This window comes from Sorex araneus, chromosome 2, assembly GCF_027595985.1.
Source record: "Sorex araneus isolate mSorAra2 chromosome 2, mSorAra2.pri, whole genome shotgun sequence".
In the NCBI taxonomy this organism is placed as follows: Eukaryota; Metazoa; Chordata; class Mammalia; order Eulipotyphla; family Soricidae; genus Sorex; species Sorex araneus.
In genome coordinates, this window is record NC_073303.1 from 200,297,287 (window position 1) to 200,317,142 (window position 19,856).

The window sequence follows — 19,856 nt, forward strand, 5'->3', positions numbered from 1 at the left end:
GGGTCAGGGGAATGGGACCTCTAGTTACTGTTCTTGGCATATCAAATACGTCATGGGTAGCTTGCCACTGTCACTGTCATCCCGTTGCTCATTGATTTGTTTGAGCAGGCACCAGTAACAGCTCTCATTGTGACACTTACTGTTTTTGGCATATCCAATAATACGCCACGGGTAGCTTGTCAGGCTCTGCTGTGCGGGCACAATACTCTCAGTAGCTTGCCGGGCTCTTCAAGAGGGGCGGAGGAATCAAATACGGGTTGGCCACATGAAAAGCGAACACCCTACCGCTATGCTATCACTCCAGTCCTTACGTTTATTTTTTCAATTTAATTTGCTTTAATCCATTGTTTCCAAACTTATTTGACCCACATATCTCCTTTATTATCCTTCAGAATTTGTCTTGTGTAGAACAAGCTTTTGGGAGAGTCAAACTTTCAAGGCTATCATATCTAATATAAAAAGCAATGGTCAGTAATTTACAGATAAAGAAACTAAGACTCAAGGTCCTTAACATTATCTTACTAATAAATCACAACATTGTGAGTGGTGAAACTGGGTTTCAAGTTGGATTCATGTTTTTAAAGCTGCAACTATTCTAACCCAGTATTATTTCGTTAAGTAGAATTTTTGCTGAAGAAAAACAAAAAGGAATTAAGATCAGGAATTTTCACATCCTCTCAATGTAAATAACCTTAACACCAGCAGTGGATAAAAGGTTAGAGTCTCACCATGTTCTTATTGACATTATCAAACAGTGTAACATTTCTTGTTTATTTTTTTTTGCCTTGTGTTTTTTTTCTGTGCTTTTTTAAAATTTTTTATTGACTCACCAGGTAAAAAGTTACAAAGCTTTCAGGCTTAAGTCTCAGTCATACAATGATCAAACACCCATCCCTTCACCAGTGCACGTGTTCCACCACCAAGAACCCCAGAATACCTCCCATCCCACCCTCCCCACCCCCGCCTGTGTGGCTGGTGATTTTCACTTAACTTTCTCTTTACTTTAATTACATTCAATATTTCAACAGAAAACTCACTATTATTATTTGGAATTTTCCCCAAAATTCAGACCTGCCGAAAAGGCATCATTTGATCATTTGTTTCCATTGCTGCGAACGAAGAGCATATGAGGTTGTGCAGCCGCAACAGCGGCCGCGTGGTTTTGGATTTCTGGTATTTTAGTAACTAAGTCCAGAGAAATTTCTGCTAGAAACTGCATCATTGCAAACTCGTACCTCAGTTTAGTGGTCCTTATAAGATGGCGGTCGCCACACCGCCACCAGGGAAAGAAAAGGTCGAGAGAGAAAAACCTTTCCCCTCCCGGGGCGGCATGGGGCCGTAGCTTAGTTCACAGTCTAGAGGCGTTTCTGCAAGAAGCTGCTGGTGCCAAAAGTAGTTAGTTGGCCTCCGGGATCATGGGCGGTCAGCAACGGAGGGGCCGCACATGTGCGACCGCTTGGGTCACATCAGGACTCCTTATATTTCACACCCCAGTGGAGAAGGGGTGGTCGTGTTTCTCCCCACCCTGAGCCCTCCATCACCCCACTTTCTAAACCAACTTGACATAAAACTATTAATAACACACTCATTTGGAGGCAGCACTGTAGCACTGTCATCCCTTGGTCATCGATTTGCTCGAGCGGGCACCAGTAGCGTCTCCATTGTGAGACTTGTGGTTACTGTTTTTGGCATATCGAATACGCCACGGGGAGCTTGCCAGGCTCTGCCGTGTGGGCGGGATACTCTCGGTAGCTTGCCAGGCTCTCCGAGAGAGGCGGAGGAATCGAACCCAGTATTTTTTTATTAATCCCTTTCACCGCTTTCTGTCTTATAACCTTCCATCAAAATCCACAAAACAGAATAAGCGAGAGGGAGGGGTGCGAGCCGTGTCCACAGGGGCACAGGGTGACGGGCACCCACAGAGGGCCTCAGACGGAGCAAACCCGGCCGGACGTCAGAGCACAAAGCTCCCGTTCATTCCACTTACTCCCGCATCAGCACCCCACAAACCTGCCCGCCCAGGGGTCCCCACGAGCCGGGCGCAGCTCAGAGACGGGACAGTGAGAACAAGAAAGGGAGGCGCTGGCCGGTCCCACGTGCCCCCAGGGAAGGACTGCCCACGTCACCAGTACAGCAGGGAGGGCGCTGCCTTGCTCACACCCTGGCTCAGTGTCCGGCATCACACGTGGTTCCCTGAACATCGCCAGGAGCGAGCACTGAGCTCAGAGCCGGGAGTAAGCCCTGAGCACCACCAGGTGTGGCCCAAAACATGAAAGAAAAAGAGTTGCTGGTGGGGCTGGAGCAATACCACAGCAGGGAGGGCGTTTGCCATGCATACGGCCGACCCGGGTTCAATCCCCAGCATCCCATAGGGTCCCCTGAGCACCGCCAGGGGTGATTACTGAGTGCAGAGCCAGGAGTCACCCCTGAGCATCGCCGGGTGTGAGCCAAAAAGAAAAAGAAAAAAAAAAAGAATGCTGGCACGTAAGAGACGCGCCGAGAACTGACTCATCGGGAATCACTGAGCCCCCCACGTGGAGAACTAACTCGGGCCCCGCCTCAAGGACTCACTCAGCCCCCCGCATCGCAAGTTCAGGGTTTTGCTTCAGGCACTGGAACCAGATTCCCTGCCCCGCGGACCCTCCCATCCCGGGCCGCAGCGCCCACACTCACCCGTCCAGCAGACACATGGTGGTGGTCGTCACCTCGGCGAACAGGATGGTCCGGCCCAGGCGCTCCGTGCTCAGGTTCCGCCGGTACGTGTCCAAGTCAAAGACGTCCGACGAGAAGGCACCGGCGTCTGTGACCACGGGGAGCAGGGTCGGGGTGACCTCCAGCTCCGGGGTGCAGCTGGAAACGAACTTCAGGGAGAGCTGCCTGGACCTGATGGTGCCCTCGGCGTCCACGCGTCCCTCCAGCCACCGCCGGACAGGCTCCCGGAGCTCCTGCGTCGGGGAGAGGCCGAGAGGCCATGCTGGGCATTTCGGCCGGCTGGCTCGCCCTTTCCTAAATGCCCACGAGGGGCCCTGGGGGGTGGGGGGTGGCTTACATGCCAGGGGCCCCGAGTTGGAGCCCAGACCCTAAGTACAAGTTGGGGGGGGGGGGGGTCCTGGGGTCTCCAGCACCATCGGACGACCAGGGCCAATACTGACCAGCCAGCCCGGTTGTCCACTCATCACCAGAGGACTCCCGGGCCCCGGAGCACTGCTTGGGAATCCCCCAGAGCCCCAAATCACGGGATAAAATGCCTGTTCGGGTAATATGAGTATTTCCACGTTCGCAAGCCAGGAAGGCCTAACTCCACAGCCACAGATAAAGCTGCAAAGCGTCGAGGTCGGAAACCAAGGCCCTGGCATTCCCGGGACCCACTCCAGCCCAGAGCCGCAGTGCTCACGGCCCCGCCCCACCCTGGCCGGGGCAGCTTCAAGGCTGCCTGGCCCCCCTCGGGAAGCAAGGCAGAGTCCCCTCCAGAACTACCTAGCCCCCTCCCCACCTGGCTCTGCCCCTTCGCCCTCGGCCTCAGCCGGCAGATCCGCGCCCATGGAAGCAACGCGCAGGGGTGAGGCGCCCCCAGAAAGGCTGCAGCTCATGGTACCAATGGCCCCGTGGAGCTCGGGACCCCGCTGACCACGGCCACGCGTCTAAGCAAAGGCCACCCCGGGCCCTGGACGGTGAGCTCGCATCCCAGCCACACGGGCAGCTCCGACAGCCAAGACTGGCAAAGAGCCTCCCCCGGGCAGATGAAGAGGCTGGGTGAGGCTGGGGCACTAGGACAGCGGGGAGGGCGCCGGCCCCGCACACCGCCTGGTCCCCCAGCCCTGCCAGGAGGGACCCCTGGGCACAGAACCAGGAGTCAGCCCTGAGCACTGCTGGGTGTGACCCAAGAACCAGAGAGAGAGGGAGAGAGGTGGGGGGGGGAAGAGAGAGAGACAGACAGACAGAGACAGAGACAGAGAGTCACGTGCTGGGGAAAGGCTCAGACAGAGAAGGGAAAGGGAGTTAGGAGGGCCCGCTCGGGATGGGAGAGGCGGGCTGAAAGTAGACTATGGACCGAAAGTGACAGCCACTCAATACCTCTATTGCAAACCACAACACCCAAAAGGAGAGAGAGAGTAAAAGGGAATGCCCTGCCGCAGAGGCGGGGTGGGGGGGGGAGGGAATGGGGGTGGGGAGGGACACTGGGATCACTGGTGGTGGAGAATGGGCACTGGTGGAGGGATGGGTACTCAACCACTGTATGACTGAGATGTAAGCATAAAAGTTTGTAAGTCTGAAACTGTACCACATGGTGATTCATTTTTTTAAAAAATTAATTAAAATAAAATTTTAAAAAAAGAGAGAGAGAGTAAGGGAGAGAGATGGAGAGAGAGGGAGAGGGGGAGGCAGGGAGAAAGAGGGAGGGAAAAAGAGGGACAAAGAGAGAAGGAGAGAGAGAGGGAGAGAGAGGGAGAGAGGGAGGGAGGGAGAAAGAGAGGGACAGGGACAGGGACAGGGACAGTACATGGCACGTGAGGAGGGTGCGGGTCAGGCTGGGAGTTCTCCACTCAGGACACTCAGGGGAGCCGGTCACCTGCTGAATCACTGCGACCCACACGGGGAAATGAAGGGAGAAAAGGGGCCTGCTGGGAGCGGGGGCCGCTGTCCAGTCCCACAGGAGCGGGGGACGCTGTCCAGTCCCGTGGGAGAGGGGGACAGGTCAAGGCGCAGACACTGCCCCCCTGTCGGGGGAGCAGGGACACTGGGGGACACTGAGGACACCATCTCAGAAGTGCCCCTCTAGATGGTCCAACGAGTACACGCGCGCGTGACGCAGCTGACCCCCGCCCCCGCCCCGGGCACCGGTCAGGGGCAGAGAGAGTCCGGCCTGCCCAGAAACCGGACCCAACCCCGCTGTGTGGAAGACGCCCCTCTGCCCTGGGCGGGGGCGGCTGAAGAGGGGCTGGGGTGGGGGCTGGGCAGGTGGGTGGCTGCCCGAGGTGGGTGGGCTGCACGCGGTCACGCCTGACCCCCAGGCCCCTCGCAGGCCGGGCGCTGAGGCAGCTTTTCACCGTCCATTAGCGGGGACAGCAGCCAGGCTTTGAAGAGGCGAAGGCCCGGCACTTACTGCACAGGACAGAAACGCAGGAACGTGCCGGCCAGGGGCAAACGGGATTAGCAGAGACAGGCTCGTCCCGGCCCAGCAAGGCAGCTGGCGACCTCCAAACACAGCAGCCAAGAGAGAAATAACAACCCGGGCCGGCGGGCGAGCAGAGAGACCCCCCAGCACCAAGTGCCCCCACCCGGGGCTAGCAGGAAGGAAGACCCGGCACAGGGCCGGCGTGATTCTCCTGTCCCTGCCGGAAATAAATACATCAGGGACCAAATAAATACATCAGGGACCAGAGTGATGGCACAGCGGGGAGGGCGCTTGCCTTGCACGTGGCCGACCAGGGTTCCATCCCCAGCATCCCATAGGGTCCCCGGAGCACCATCAGGAGTCAGTCCTGAGTGCAGAGCCAGGAGGAACCCCTGAGCATTGCCGGGCGTGCCAGGTGTGGTACTTGCCATGCACCCCATACTCACACACACATGCACGCACACGCACACTTATTCACAGGCAAGCACATGTGACTCACATACACGCGCACACATATACCTGCACATAAGCACATGCACAAGTACACGCACACACACGAGCACACATGCACACATGATGTGTGCACACCTGCACATGAGCGCATACATATGGGCACGTGCACATACTCATGCATGCACACACGCCTGTACACGTACACACATGCACACATACTCATACGTGCACACACACTCACGCGCACACACACACATGCACACACTGCACGTGGCCAAAACATAAATAAAATAGAGAGGAACAGGCCAGACAGGCAGCACAGAGGAGAAGGCCCTCGCCCGACATGCAGCTGGGCCCAACCTGATCCCCAACGCTATACCTGGCGCCCCACACCCAGCCAGGAGTAGCTCCTGAGCACGCCGGGCGTGACCCAAACATCTCCCAAAATATATTCAAAAATACAATAAAGAGGGGCTGGAGCAACAGTACAGCAGGGAGGGCGTTTGCCTTGCACGCAGCCGACCCGGGTTCAATTCCCAGCATCCCAAACGGTCCCCTGAGCACCCACCAGGAGTCATTCCTGAGTGCAAAGCCAGGAGTAGCCCCTGAGTATCACCAGGTGTGACCCCAAAAGCAAAAAATAAATAAATAAAATAAAGAGAGTGGGGTCTGAGTGTGAAGGGTGTTGGCTTTGCTTACCGTCAACCAGGTTCCATCCCTGGCATCCCAGAGGGTCCCCTGAGCACCCCGAGGAGTGATTCCTGAGTACAGAGCCAGGAGGAACCCCTGAGCATCGCCGGGTGACCCAAAAAGCCAAATAACAATAATAATAATAATAATAAAATTAAATAAGGAGAAACAAAGGGCTGGGGTCACTCATTCCATCACAGCAACCCAGGTCCTGCTGGAACCCAGGAGAAAAGCAACAGCGCGCAGCCCCCTCAGAGCTTCTCCGGGTTAGACACACACGTGTTCCTGCACTCAGGCCACGCAGGGCCCGGGCTGCGTCCCTCAGACGGGCAGGCCGCCCAGAGGACTGTCGGGACTAGGGGCCTCCCTGCCCACACCGTCACTGAATGCAGCGCACTGGCCCTCCCAGTCGGGGCAGAGTGCCCGGGGTCTCCTGCCCGCAGGCAGGGCACCGGGGTCTGCAGCCGGGACTGGCAGCTGAGCCATACGGTGCGGCAGAAAGAGCCAGTGGCCTCCCTGGTGGCCAGCTGGGACTGGCCGCTCTGACAGCGGCCCCGGGTAGCCAGTCTGGGGAAGAGAGGGCCAGCAGACTCGGACTTGGTGCTCCTGACGCGGCGAGGCCAGGCCTGAGGACAGCTGGGGGGCAATGAAGGAAGGAGCCAGGCCCCCGGGAAGGCGGGCGGCTGTGAGCCGCATCAGTCACCAGAGCCCAGGCCCAGAGAGGCAGTGGCCCTAAGAGCGGTGTTGGCATTCCAAAGCAGAGAAGAGCAGCGGCGGGACAGTGCTCACGGCGGGCCAGCTCTGAAGTCCCCTCCCCCTCCGTCATCCCGCTAACCTCCCCCCTCCCTGAACCCACCTTGCCCACTGAGCGAGGACCTCTGACTGCTGTCCGCCAGCCCCCACGGGCCAGGGCTGCTTTGGAGGGCGGAAACGTCTAGAAAACACAGCTGTCACTCCTCCAGCAGCCAGGTCTGGTACTTGCCACGCACCCCACACTCACGCACACATGCACGCACACGCACGCTTATTCACAGGCAAGCACATGTGACTCACATACATGCACACACATGTACCCGCACACAAGCACACGCACAAGTACACACACACAGGCACACACATGCACACATGATGCATGCACACCTGCACATGCGCGCATATACATGCATGCATGCACATACTCATGCATGCACACACTCCGTGCACGTACACACATGCGCACATACTCATACATGCACACACACTCACGCACATGCATACATACACACATACATGCGCACGCACTCATGCACACACATGCAGGCATGCACACACGGCGCTCACGCACACACACGCATGCACGCAAAGTGTGCACACACACAGACACCCAATTCACGTCTTCTCGCTGCAGGCTGTGAAGACACTGTGCCACTGAGGGCTCCAAAGGCAGGTGTGTGCGGGGCACAGGCGCCTCGAGCCTGACCGCCGTGGAGCCTGGAAACCATGCCCGGGGCAGCCCTCACCAACAAGCCCTTCACGGCCAGAACGTGGCGGGTCAAGGGCGAACATCAGCCCCCGAGAGGGCGGGCATGAGACTCCGCACGGCCCAAGGGGCGCGGGGGAGAAGGGAGACCAGAGCTCGGCCCCAAAAGGCGTGACGCACCCAAACGCCCGACACCCCCGAGGGGCTGCCCCTCAGTGCCACCTCGGGCAGGTGGCTGGTTCCCAAGGACCAAGGGGACTCTACGGCCAGGGAGCCGGGACTGGGTCCTTCCTGCCACGCAGGAGCAGCCCTGGCCAGACATTAGCAGTAGCCCGCAAGTAGGGCATCTGTCTTGCAGGAGGCCAACCCAGGTTGGCCCTCTGAGGCCCGAATGGTCCCCTGGGCCCCTCCAGGAACAAGTCCTGAGTGCAGAGCCAGGAGTAAGCCCTGAGCAGCGCGGAGTGAGGCCCCCAAACACAAAAGACAGGGCGGGCACATCTGACCGTGAATACCCCTGAGCACTGCCAGGCAGCACACAAAAACACAAACGAAACAAAAAATAGAGGCTGGAGAGAAAGGGCAGCGAGCGGGGCCCAACCCGGACTTGGTCCCATACTGTCCCCTGAGCCAACCAGCAGTAACCCCTGGGCAACACTGGTGTGCCCCCCGAAAAAAAAACAAAGTTAAATATATACATACTTTTAGGGGGGGCATGGCATTACTGTCCTAGCAATAGCAGAAACACTGCAGACCACTTGTTAGAAAGTTAAGCTGGAGATGATACCTCTATTGCAAACTACAACACCCAAAAGGAGAGATAACAAAGGGGAATGCCCTGCCAGAGAGGCAGGGTGGGTGGTGGGGGACGGGGTGGGAGTGGTGAGAGGGATACTGGGATCATGGGTGGAGGTGAATGGGCACTGGTGGAGGGATGGGTAAATGGTCATTGTATGAGTGAAATGCAAACACAAAAGTTCATAAGTTTGTAACTGTACATCACAGTGATTCTCTAATAAAAAATTTTAAAAAAAAAAGGAGGGGGCTGGAGTGATAGCACAGCAGGTAAGGCGTTTGCCTTGCATGCGGCCAATCCGGGTTCAATTCCCAGCATCCCATATGGTACCCTGAGCACGGCCAGGGGTAATTCCTGAGTGCAGAGCCAGGAGTGACCCCTGTGCATCGCCGGGTGTGACCCAAAAAAAAAGCAAAAAAAAAAAAAAAGGGAAGTTGAGCTGGAGAGAGTACGGGGAGCACAGTCCAAAGCCATAGACAGCACAGCGGGGAGGGCATTTGCTTTGCACGCAGCGGGCCTGCGTTCAATCCCCGGCATCCCATATGGTCCGCCAAGCACCGCCAGGGGTAGTTCCTGAGTGCAGAGCCAGGAGGAACCCTGAGCATCTCTGGGTGTGACCCAAAAACAAAACAAAACAAAACAAAACAAAAAAACGTACAGCACTTGCCTTGCATGCAGCCATAGCAGTGACCTGGCTCTGACCCCCAGCACTGGACATAACCTCAAATATAACCACGTGCACTGCCAGACAAGGTCCATGCACAGCGCCCAGAGCCATGCATGGCCTGAGCAACACTGGGTATAGCAGAAAACGGTCATCGAGGGCCAGGCCAGAGACCAGCGTAGGGGATGGAGGCCCTGGGGTCAATCTTGGTGCTGCAAAAACTGAAAATACAGAACAGGAAGAGTCAGCTTCCAAGCCAGCCATCCGGGCTCCTGAGCACACCCACCTGCGTAGGAATCAGAGAAGTTCAGAAATGCAAGACATCCAGAACAGCACAGTGGCCTCCGAGAAGCTACAGCCAAGTTCAGTGCAGAAACCACCTCGTCCCACCCAGACCAAGTCGCTCCCCCCCCATTAGTGAAAGCACATTGGACATTTCCCTTTCAAACACGTACTTCCTGGCCTTTAGAGACGCGAAGTGGAAGAGGGATTAGGGGGTCCCATCCAACCACTCCCCTCCACCTCTGCTAGGCGAGATTCCTTTGGGGGGGGGGCCCCCAGAAAAACAACTTGTCAAATACTCTCCTTGTTAGAGAAGTGACACGGCCACCCGCCTCCCAGGGAGTGTCTGCTTTTGATTGACAGGAAAGCAGGGGAGGGTGGAGGGGAGCCGGGCAGGGGCGGGGATGCGAGCCGGCAGCCCTGGCCCTGTTCAGGATCTGAGTCGGCTCCTCACGGATGCAAGTCAGGCGATGCTCCCCTCCGCTCCCCTCCGGCTCCACACCCAGGTATGCGCCCCAGACATGATGACACCAAATCAGGGTCCCCCCGCCCCACTCATGTCAGGGAGACAGTGCACTTCCTGTGGGGCAGAAGTCTCTAGCTCACCACCTCCAACCCTGGCTCGTCCTTGGCAGTCAGTAACAAGGAGCCATCTTGGGGCTGGGACCATAGTCCAGCGGGGAGGGCGCTTGCCTTGCACGTGGCGGACCCTGGCTCCATCCCACCTGGCATCCTATATGTCCCCTGAGCACACCACCAGGAGTCATTCCTGAGCACTGCCAGGTGGGACCAAAAAGAAAAAAAAATTTTAATTTTGTTTTCATATTGTTCACATTAATTGATCACAAAAAATAAAAATTTAGGGGCTGGAGTGATAGCACAGTAGGTAGGGCGTTTGCCTTGCATGCAGCCGACCCGGGTTCAATTCCCAGCATCCCATATGGTCCCCTGAGCACCCCCAGGGGTAATTCCTGAGTGCAGAGCCAGGAGTGACCCCTGTGCATCGCTGGGTGTGACCCAAAAAGAAAAAAATTTATTTTGTTCGATTCCTCTGCCCCTCTTGGAGAGCCTCGCAAACTATCGAGAGTATCCCGCCCGCACGGCAGAGCCTGGCAAGCTCCCCATGGTGTATTCGATATGCTGAAAACAGTAACAAGTCTCATGATGGAGACGTTACCGGTGCCCACTCGAGCAAATCGATGAACAACGGGAGGATAGTGCTACAGTGTTAATTGATTACATTCAATATTCCAACACCAATCCCACCACCTTGGGTCGGCCGCGTGCAAGGCAAACGCTCTCTGGCCCAAATTAAAAACATTTTTTTTTTAAGTTACTCGAACCAGGGCTGGAGTGATAGCACAGCGGGTAGGGCATTTGCCTTGCACGCAGCCGACCCGAGTTCAATTCCCAGCATCCCATAGGGTCCCCCGAGCACCACCAGGAGTGATTCCTGAGCGCAGAGCCAGGAGGAACCTCTGTGCATCGCCGTGTGTGACCCAAAAAGGAAAAGGAGAAAGAAAAAAAAAAAGAAGAAAACTAATCCCAACCCCAGCAGAGGGACCTGGAGCACTGCTGAGCTAAGAGCTCCTGGCAGAGCCGAGGGACAGGACAGTGGGGAGGGGGCTTGCCCTGCAGCCGCCAGCCTGGGCTCCTTTCCCCACAGGCTCCCCGGGGTGACCCCTGACCACTGCCGGGTGTGGCCCCCAAAAGAGCACTGTGCGCCCCGCCCACACACCCCCACCGGAAGCCAGAGCCATCTGGGGGCCCCTCCCCTCCCCCCAGCCTGCCTGAAGGAGGAGCACCCACCCTGGGACCCCCCTCAGCCCCAGCTGGCCCACCCAGACGGGGGCTGCCTGGAGGGTCAGACACCACACGTTCCTGCTGGGTTAGAAACGGCCCCAACGTTCTCAGTGAGGGGCATGAATGAAAACAAAACGTGCGTGGAATGGGGGTCCAACCCCCACGTTGAAGCGTGACTCTCATTTTGCAGTACGCGGGAGCAGAGACCCCCGAATCCTGGCTGAGTGGCGGGGGGCGCGGGGGGTGTACACCCCCGGGGCTCAGGGCTCACTCCTGGCGGGGCTCGTGCGATGTCAGGGACCGACACTGCGTGGGCCAGCCTCCTGGACCCTGAGCCCTGGGCCGGTGCCCCGGAACCCAGGGCTGGCACGGGTTTATTCGTTCCACGCATTTCTCAGCCAGGGCAACGCCCGTCTGCCCTGAACCGACTCTCCCGCAAGCGAGCAGCCGTGGGCCCACTGCACGTGGCAGCAATTAGGGGAGAGCTGGGGTCTGGGAGGCGCTTTCCAGCCACCCCAGGCCCCGCCTGCCGCTGAAGGCAGGACAGGAAGAGGCGAGGGCCCACGGCACTCCTCTTGTCCCAAGAAGGAACCGCACCCCGCTTCTGAGACTGTCGCTTCCCGCAGCAAAGTGGGAAAAGCAGTAACGCCACCCACTGGGTGAAGAGCAAGCCTGGCTGTGATGACAGAGAGACAGAGACAGAGACAGAGACAGAGGGAGGGAGAGAGACAGGGAAAGAGAGAGAGAGGGAGAGAGAGAATCATAGAAACAGAAAGAGAGGAAGAGAGAAAGGAAGAGAGAGGGGGGGAGAGAGAAACAGAAAGAGAAAGGGAGAATCAGAGAAACAGTAAGAGAGAGGAAGAGAGAGGGAGAAAGAACAAGAGAGAAAGGAAGAGAGAGGAAGAGAAATAGAAAAAGAGAGAGAAAGGAAGAAAGGGGAAGAGAGGGGAGAGGGAGAGAGGGAGAAAGGGAGAGAGGAGAGAGAAAGGAAGAGAGGGAGGGAGAAAGAATCAGAGAAACAGAAAGAGAGGAAGAGAGAAAGGAAGAGAGAGTGAGGGGGAGAGAGAAACAAAGAAAGGAAGAGAGGAGAGAGAGGAGAGAGGGAGAGAGGAGAGAGGGAGAAAAGAGAGGGAGAGAGGAAAGGGGAGAGGGAGAGAGAGAGGGAGGGAGAAGGAGGGAGAGAGGGGAGGAAAGAGGAAAGGAAAGAGGGAGAGGGAGGGAGAGAGGGAGGGAGGGAGAGGGAGGCAGAGGGAGGGAGAGGGAGGGAGAGAGCGAGAGCCCTCTTTGAGTCCAGCCCAGTAATATTCCCCAGGACGCCTTCTGAACCTTCTTGTGGTTCCAGATAAAAACGCAGCCCCAGTGGCTGGAGCAATAGCACAACGGGTAGGGCGTTTGCCTTGCACTAGGCCAACCCGGGTTCGATTCCCAGCATCCCATATGGTCCCCCGAGCACTGCCAGGGGTAATTCCTGAGTGCAGAGCCAGGAGTAACAGGTGCGACCCAAAAAGAAAAAATAAATAAATAAACGCAGCCCCAGGCCGGCCTCCACATGGGCTGGCGGGGGGGGGGGGGGGGGGGGGGGGGGGCGCAGGAAACAGCCCCCGTGGGGTTCCCGGGGCGGCTCCACCCCAAGCTCGCGCTGACCCCCAGCCATGGCCGGTCCCGTGGCGGCAGGCAGGCAGAGGCCGGGCGGGCGCTGGGGGGCCTCCCCGCCCCCGCGGCCAGGACGCCGAGACCTGCTCTCATCTGCAGCTGCCCTGGGCCCCTTCTCGGCCGGGCCCCTGGGCTTCTGGCCCTGGGACCCCGTCTCAGAGGGGCGTCTGACGTCTGGAGGAGGCTGCGCGCCCTCTCGGGGGTGCGCGATGGAGGGGGCGCTGGACAACAAGACCAGGGCCCGGGAGACGGAACAGCGGGAGGGCAACTGCCTCGCACACACCGACCCCTCCGGTGCCCCGAGTCCCACCAGACGTGATTCCCGAGCACCGAGTCAGGACTAAGCCCTGAGCACTGCCAGATGTGCTGCCAGAAAGGAAGAAACAGAACCCGGGGAACCAGGAGTCACCTGCTTGCTGGGGTCTGCTCTGGTGTTGAAGTCACCGTGGCAGCTCCCGAGGGTCGCTCTGGGGAGTGCTAGGGGGACCTCGGCAGGACTCGAACCCCGGGGCCCCCAAACACCAAGCCAGGGCACTCCCCCCCCCCCCCCCCCCCCCCCCCCCCCCCGGCCACTCCTGGTCTCCAGCCCTTCCCAGCCAACCACACACAGTTCAGTAGAGCGGCATGAGGGGCTGGAGCGATAGCACAGCGGGGAGGGCGTTTGCCTTGCAAGCGGCCGACCCGGGTTCGATCCCCAGTATCCCATAGGGTCCCTGAGCACCACCAGGGGTTATTCCTGAGTGCAGAGCCAGGAGTGACCCCTGAGCATCGCCGGGTGTGACCCAAAAAGAAAATTAAATAAAAATAGAAGGGCAGGGGTGGGAGCTGGGGGGCATGCAGCCCACCCCAGGGGTGCCAGGGCCCTCCGGGCTGCACTGGACGACCCTCAAGGCACTGCTGGGGGCCGGGCCCCTGCCGTGTCTGCAGACCCCAGCACTGCTGTCTGCATTGCCGAATTCCCGGGAGCTCAGAAACATGGGCGGGTCTGGCTGCCCCACCACGGGTCACAGTGCCCTCAGCCTCCCACCCATCAGGGGTCCCAGTGAGACCCGGGTAAGACCGTGGCACCTTCCAGGAAGACGGGAAAGCAGCTTCCAGAAAGTTCCACGGTGAGGCCTCAGCCGGCAGGGATGAAGCTGGAGGGTCCGTTTGGGAGTTTGTGACAAAGGTCAGTTTTGGGGGGTGGGGGCAGCCCCAGTCACAGCAAACCAGGTAAGGGACAGTGCTGGGCGCTGGACACACTCCCCAAAGCATCCTCATCGGTGACCCAGGGGTGGAGGCAAGGGATGGGGAGCAAAGACACCATCTGACGCTCAGAAGGAAAGAGGGAGAAAAGCAAGAGGGAAAGAGAGAGGGGCTGGACCGATAGCACAGTGGGTAGGGATTTGCCTTGCACACAGCTGACCCGGGTTCGATTCCCAGCATCCCATATGGTCCCCCGAGCACCGCCAGGAGTCATTCCTGAGTGCAGAGCCAGGAGTAACCCCTGTGCATCCCGGGTGTGACCCAAAAATTAAAAAAAAAAAAAAGGGAAAGAGAGAGAAGGAAACTAGCGCCTGCCCTAGAGGCCAGCTGGGGGAGGGGGAGGGGAGGGAGGGAGGGGGGGCATTGGTGATGGGAAACTGCACTGGTGAGGGGGGTGTGGGAACACTGTGGGGCTGAACACGATCAGCAGCAGCTCTGCGGCTGTGCGTTTCACGGGGACTCAGTTAAAAAATAAATAAAAAGCCATTTAATCCAACGTCAAGTTTCCCACCGTGCCCACTCACCCCCCAAATGACACCCAGAGCCCGGGACGCACCCCAACCCACATCTCCCGCGCCACGGGGCACGCGCCCGAGCTCAGGAAGAGCCCTGTCCACAGGGACACCCCAGAATCCCAGCCTTGGGGTTTCCGGTGGCCCCCCGGCCCTAACACTGAAGTCCAGGGGGTGTGTGTGGTGGTGGCTGAAGTGCCTCATTCTCCCCCACAGCCACTGACGAACCCCCAGGGTGCACTGCCCAACCCCACTGCCCGCCCGCCCCTCCTCCCCCTGCTCCTCCTCGCTCTCCCCCACCTCCTCTTCTTCCCCGTGGGAGGCCCAGGAAAGAGATGAAAATCACCCTGCAGGGGCTGGAGCGAGAGTTCGGCGGGAAGGGCACTTGCCACCCCAGAGGGTTCCCCGAGCCCTGCCAGGAGTGAGTCCAGAGCATTGCCAGGTGTAGCCCGCCACCGCACCCCCCCAAAAAAAAAACAATCATCCTTTGGTTGACCCCGAGAAACAGCCGTTGCCCTCCAGCCTTTTCCTGTGGAGGGCGGGAGGTGGCAGCACTCTGCCAAAACCCATGTCCCCGCGATGCCCGACGCACCAGAGGGTGCTGAAGAAACAGGAAGCAGCTCAGCCGCTACAATCTGCTCTGGACACGGCACCTGGGTGTGGAGGGGTGGGGGGCGGGCATAGTTGGGGACAGTCGGGGGGGGGGGGCAGTGGCGATGGCCAGCTGGCCTCTGGGCAGTGCTTCTCCCTGCTCCCGCTCCAGCTCTGTCCACCCCAACGCCAGGCACCCTCTGACAGGGGGAGTCTGACCCGGGGCACCCGGCAGCTGGAGAAGAAGCAGCTCAGAACCGCGGCTGCGTGGTCTTGCACGGGCGATGCTGAAGGAGGTTCCTGGCCACACCCAGTCGTCCTCGGGGGGCTACCCCCGGCTGCGGGCTTGGGGGTCACTCCTGGGGGTGCTCCAAGGACCCTGCAGGGCAGGGGATCGAGCCCAGAGCCCCCCGCATGCAAAGGCTGCACTTGAGCCCGCTGAGCTCTCCGGCCGTCCCAGGATGTATATCCATCCGTCAGGGGCGCACGGGGGAAATTCCTGCAGGTTCCAGAGCGCTGATGCCCCGCAGAAAGGGCTTCACCAGGAAGGTCCCCCTGCAGCTCAGCTCAGCAGCGACCCCGTGTGGGCAGCGTCGGGATTGGCCGGGAGCAGGACGCAGAGCGCGAGGCTGACGCATCTCCCCAGGTGTCTTAAAACAAAAGAGACCAGGTGTCTTTCTTCCAAAGAAAAAGCAAGATCGAGTAAGAAGGCTGCAGGGAGGAAGCAAAGGAGGCTGTGGGGCTGACCCAGCCCCGGGAGGAGCTCCTGCTGCCAGCTCCGTCCTGAAACTTACTGAAACTTACGAGGCAGCACTGCAAACCAATGACAAAGCCAGGGAGTCTTACTAAAATCAAACACTGAGAGGCTGGAGTGATGTCACAGCGGGTTTGATCCCCAGCATCCCATATGGGCCCCCGAGCACCGCCAGGAGTAATTCCTGAGGCAGAGCCAGGAATAACCCCTGAGCACCACAGGGTGTGACCCAAAAAGCAAAAAAATAAAAATAAAAATAAAATCAGGGGGCTGGAGCGATAGCACAGTGGGTAGGGTGTTTGCCTTGCATGCGGCCAACCCAGGTTCGATTCCCAGCATCCCATATGGTCCCCTGAGCACCGCCAGGAGTAATTCCTGAGTGCAGAGCCAGGAGTAACCCCTGTGCAACACCGGGTGTGACCCAAAAAAGCAAAAAAATAATAAATAAATAAATAAATAAATAAATAAATAAATAAAATCAAACACTGAGACAAAGCACTCTACATTGGCTAAGCTTTTCTCTCAGGATTCCAGGGAGGTGGTTGTAAAGATGAAATCAAAAAATCAAATGGAGGGGCCAGAGGAAGAATGGAGAGTAGGGCGCTTGCCTTGCACACAACCACGCAGGATTCAGCCCTGGGCTCCGCAGAGGGTCCCCCACGCCCGGTCAGGAGTGACCCCTGAGCACTGTCAGGTGTGGCCCCCAAAACCAACACATAAAATAAGCACACACTGGCTAAAAACAAAAAGCACTTCCTAATAAAATCAATGCAACCAACGCATATTTCTTAAATAAAAAATTCATCCATTGTTGGATTTTTTACTTTTCTGATAAAAAAACACTTTTCAGTCTTTAGGTATTAAGCACTCACTAACATATGATACACTGGCGGCATCTGTCAACAATATGTAACGGGGGTGAGAGCGATAGCATAGCAGGTGGGGCACCTGCATTGCACGCGGCCAACCTGGGCTCGATCCCTAGCATCCCATATGGTGCCCCAGCCCGCCAGGTGAGATCCCTGAGTGCAGCAGAGCCAGGAGTAAGCCCTGAGCACCACTGTATGTGGCCCCAAAGTGAGTGTGTGTGTGTGTGTGTGTGTGTGGGTGAAGTTATCTTTCCAAGAATACAGCTTACACAGACTTGCAATCATATTATTTCATCTTGCCCTGACATCATCCTAGAAGGTCTCCTAATTGCTCAGATTTTTTTTTTTTTTAATTTTGGGCAACACCAGGCGGGTTACTCCTAGCTCTGCATCCAGGAATTCCTCCTGGCCGTGTTTGGGGGAACCATATGGGATGCCAGGGATCGAACCTGGGTCAGCCACGTGCAAGGCAAGAGCCCTCTCCCCAGGACTACAGCCCCAGCCCCCACTGCTCTCAGACTGTCTGCATTACCCAAGCTTCCTCGGCAACTGAAACCGGCCCCGGGACAGACTGAAGCCCAGCAGGGCCTCCCCGCCTTAGGGACACGCCAGGGTCCTTCCCTGTCCAGACTCCTCAGCACTATCAGGCATTGGCCAGAATCGCACCATCCTACCACGAACACGTCATTTCCTAGTCACAGCATCGACAGAACTGTGCCGGCAAGGAGAGTGCCACCATTCATTGGAAACGGGCAAGCCTCAAGGATTCACCTCGACCCGCAGCTCCCGAAACAGACGAAGGGCCGCAGCATCCCTGAACCCACCCCAGTGGTTCCCCGTCCCAGAGAGGATCTCACACACACACACACACACACACACACACACACACACATCCCCTAGCAGGAACACACACACACAAACTAGCAGGAAAAAGAAACAGAACTCATGAGCGCACACACACACACACACACACCCTAGCAGGAAAAAGAAACAGAAGTCACACACACACACACACACACACAAACTAGCAGGAAAAAGAAACAGAACTCATGAGCGCGCACACACACACACACACACACACACACATACAAACTAGCAGGAAAAAGAAACAGAAGCCACGAGCACACACACACACACACAAACACACAACTAGCAGGAAAAAGAAACAGAACTCATATACACACACCACACACACACACACACACACACACATACACACACACACAACTAGCAGGAAAAAGAAACAGAAGCCATGAGCCTCTGCGGCCACAAGAGGGCAGAGGAGAGCACATGAGAGAGAAACCAGCGGTTTCTCCTCCCAGGCTGCCCAAACCACGTGGCACCCCAGGGCAAGGAATGCCCAGGACCCTGGGGGAGGGGGTGTGCCTGCCACACGGCCCCTGGGCCCCTCAAAGGGACGCACCCTCACTCTGAGAAACAGCTCAGGGCTGCAGGCGAGCAGGCGAGGGACCCCACTGGCGCTCACGACATGTGACACAGCCAAGCCCCGACTCTTGCCTCCTCTGGGAGCCCCAAGAGCACCACCTGTGAGTCTGCCCTCCCCCTGCCCCCCAAAAGAAGACTGGAAACCCTCCCCCTTTACAACTCTGCAGCCCAAGGACGGAACAGAAGTGGAACAAAGCCCAGATCATAAAGGAAGAGCACCCGGATGGGGCACGAGGGGGCAGGCGGGGGGGGGGGGGGCACTCACCTCGGCCGCGGTCAGGAGATAGAGCGGTGTGAGGGCCGGGGGCCGGTGCGTGCCGCAGCTGAGCCCCAGGCCGCACAGGATCTCCCTGAGCACGTCGTACCTGCCGCTGTTGCTGGACTTGAGCAGATCGAAGTCCTCCGGCGTCCGCACCAGCGGGGAGCTGGGGGGCAGGTCCAGGTGTACCTGCGGAAACGTGGCACGCGGGGCCTCATGAGCCGGGGGGCGGTGGGACACCCGGGAACAATGAGCCCCAAGGACACACAGCGCAGAGCACGTGACCTGTGCTGGAAGGGCTCTGGGTTCGAGCCCCAGCACCGCAAATGAAGTAAAACATCGAATCGACAGGGGCAGGGGCGATGCTGCACCGAGAAGGCACTCGCCTTGCACACGGCCAAGCCTGGCTGGGTCCCGGCACCCCCTAAGGTACCCCCAAGCCCTGCCGGAGCAACGGCACAGAGTCAGAGGTGACCCTGAGCAACAAGGGTGCAGTGCAAAACTATTCCAAACCAAAACAAAGGTTTTGGCTTTTTGGGTCACACCCGGTGATGCTCAGGGGTTCCTTCTGCTCTGCACTCAGGAATCACTCCTGGCAGTGCTCGGGGGACCCGATGGGATGCTGGGGATCAAACCCGGGTCAGCTGCGTGCAAACGCCCTGCCTGCTGTGCTATTGCTCCAGCCAAAAATACAAAAACAATTTAGTAAGTAAATTACAATAGATGAAAAATAAAACGGGCTGGAGAGAGAATACAGTGGACAGTGTGCGTGCCTTGCATGTGTTTGGCTGGGGTTCCATCCCCGACACCCCATCTGATCCCTTGGGCCCACCAGGAGTGAGCACTGAGCAGAGCCAGGAGTCAGCCCTGAGCACAGAGCCAGGAGTCAGCCCTGAGCACAGAGCCAGGAGTCAGCCCTGAGCACAGCCGAGTCCAAAACCAAAAATATACAGAAGAGTTCAGCCTCAAAGGCGTTTGGGGCCCAGACACAGGACTGCAGTGACAGTCACAAGCCAAGCAAAAGAGGGAAAACTTAAAATCCACCACAGGGGGCCAGAGCTCGGGGTGGGGGGGAGGTGGGGGCCACATGGAGCCCCCTGCAGCATGAGGAGTGAGCCCAAAACCAGAATTCTAAAAATAGACACTACAGAGCACTTGGTGGGGTCACCCTGGCCACAGCCCGCGGGCTCAGAGCTGACTCCTGACTCTGTGCTCAGGGATCGCTCCTGGCGGGGATCAGGGCAAGCTCCTGAACCCCTGTGTTCTC

General features: G+C 57.9%; 1 protein-coding gene across 3 annotated transcripts in view; it reads right to left on the bottom strand.

Moving 5' to 3' along the window:
• Window positions 1–19,856, bottom strand: part of HLCS (holocarboxylase synthetase) — a 173,068-nt gene that overhangs the window by 118,438 nt on the left and 34,774 nt on the right. For all 3 annotated transcript variants that reach the window (XM_055129225.1, XM_055129226.1, XM_055129224.1), the window contains exons 5-6: window positions 18,596–18,778; window positions 2,674–2,945 (exon numbers count right to left, since the gene is read on the bottom strand). In XM_055129225.1, the coding sequence (XP_054985200.1) occupies window positions 2,674–2,945; window positions 18,596–18,778 (455 nt within the window). The remainder of the gene's footprint in view (window positions 1–2,673; window positions 2,946–18,595; window positions 18,779–19,856) is intronic.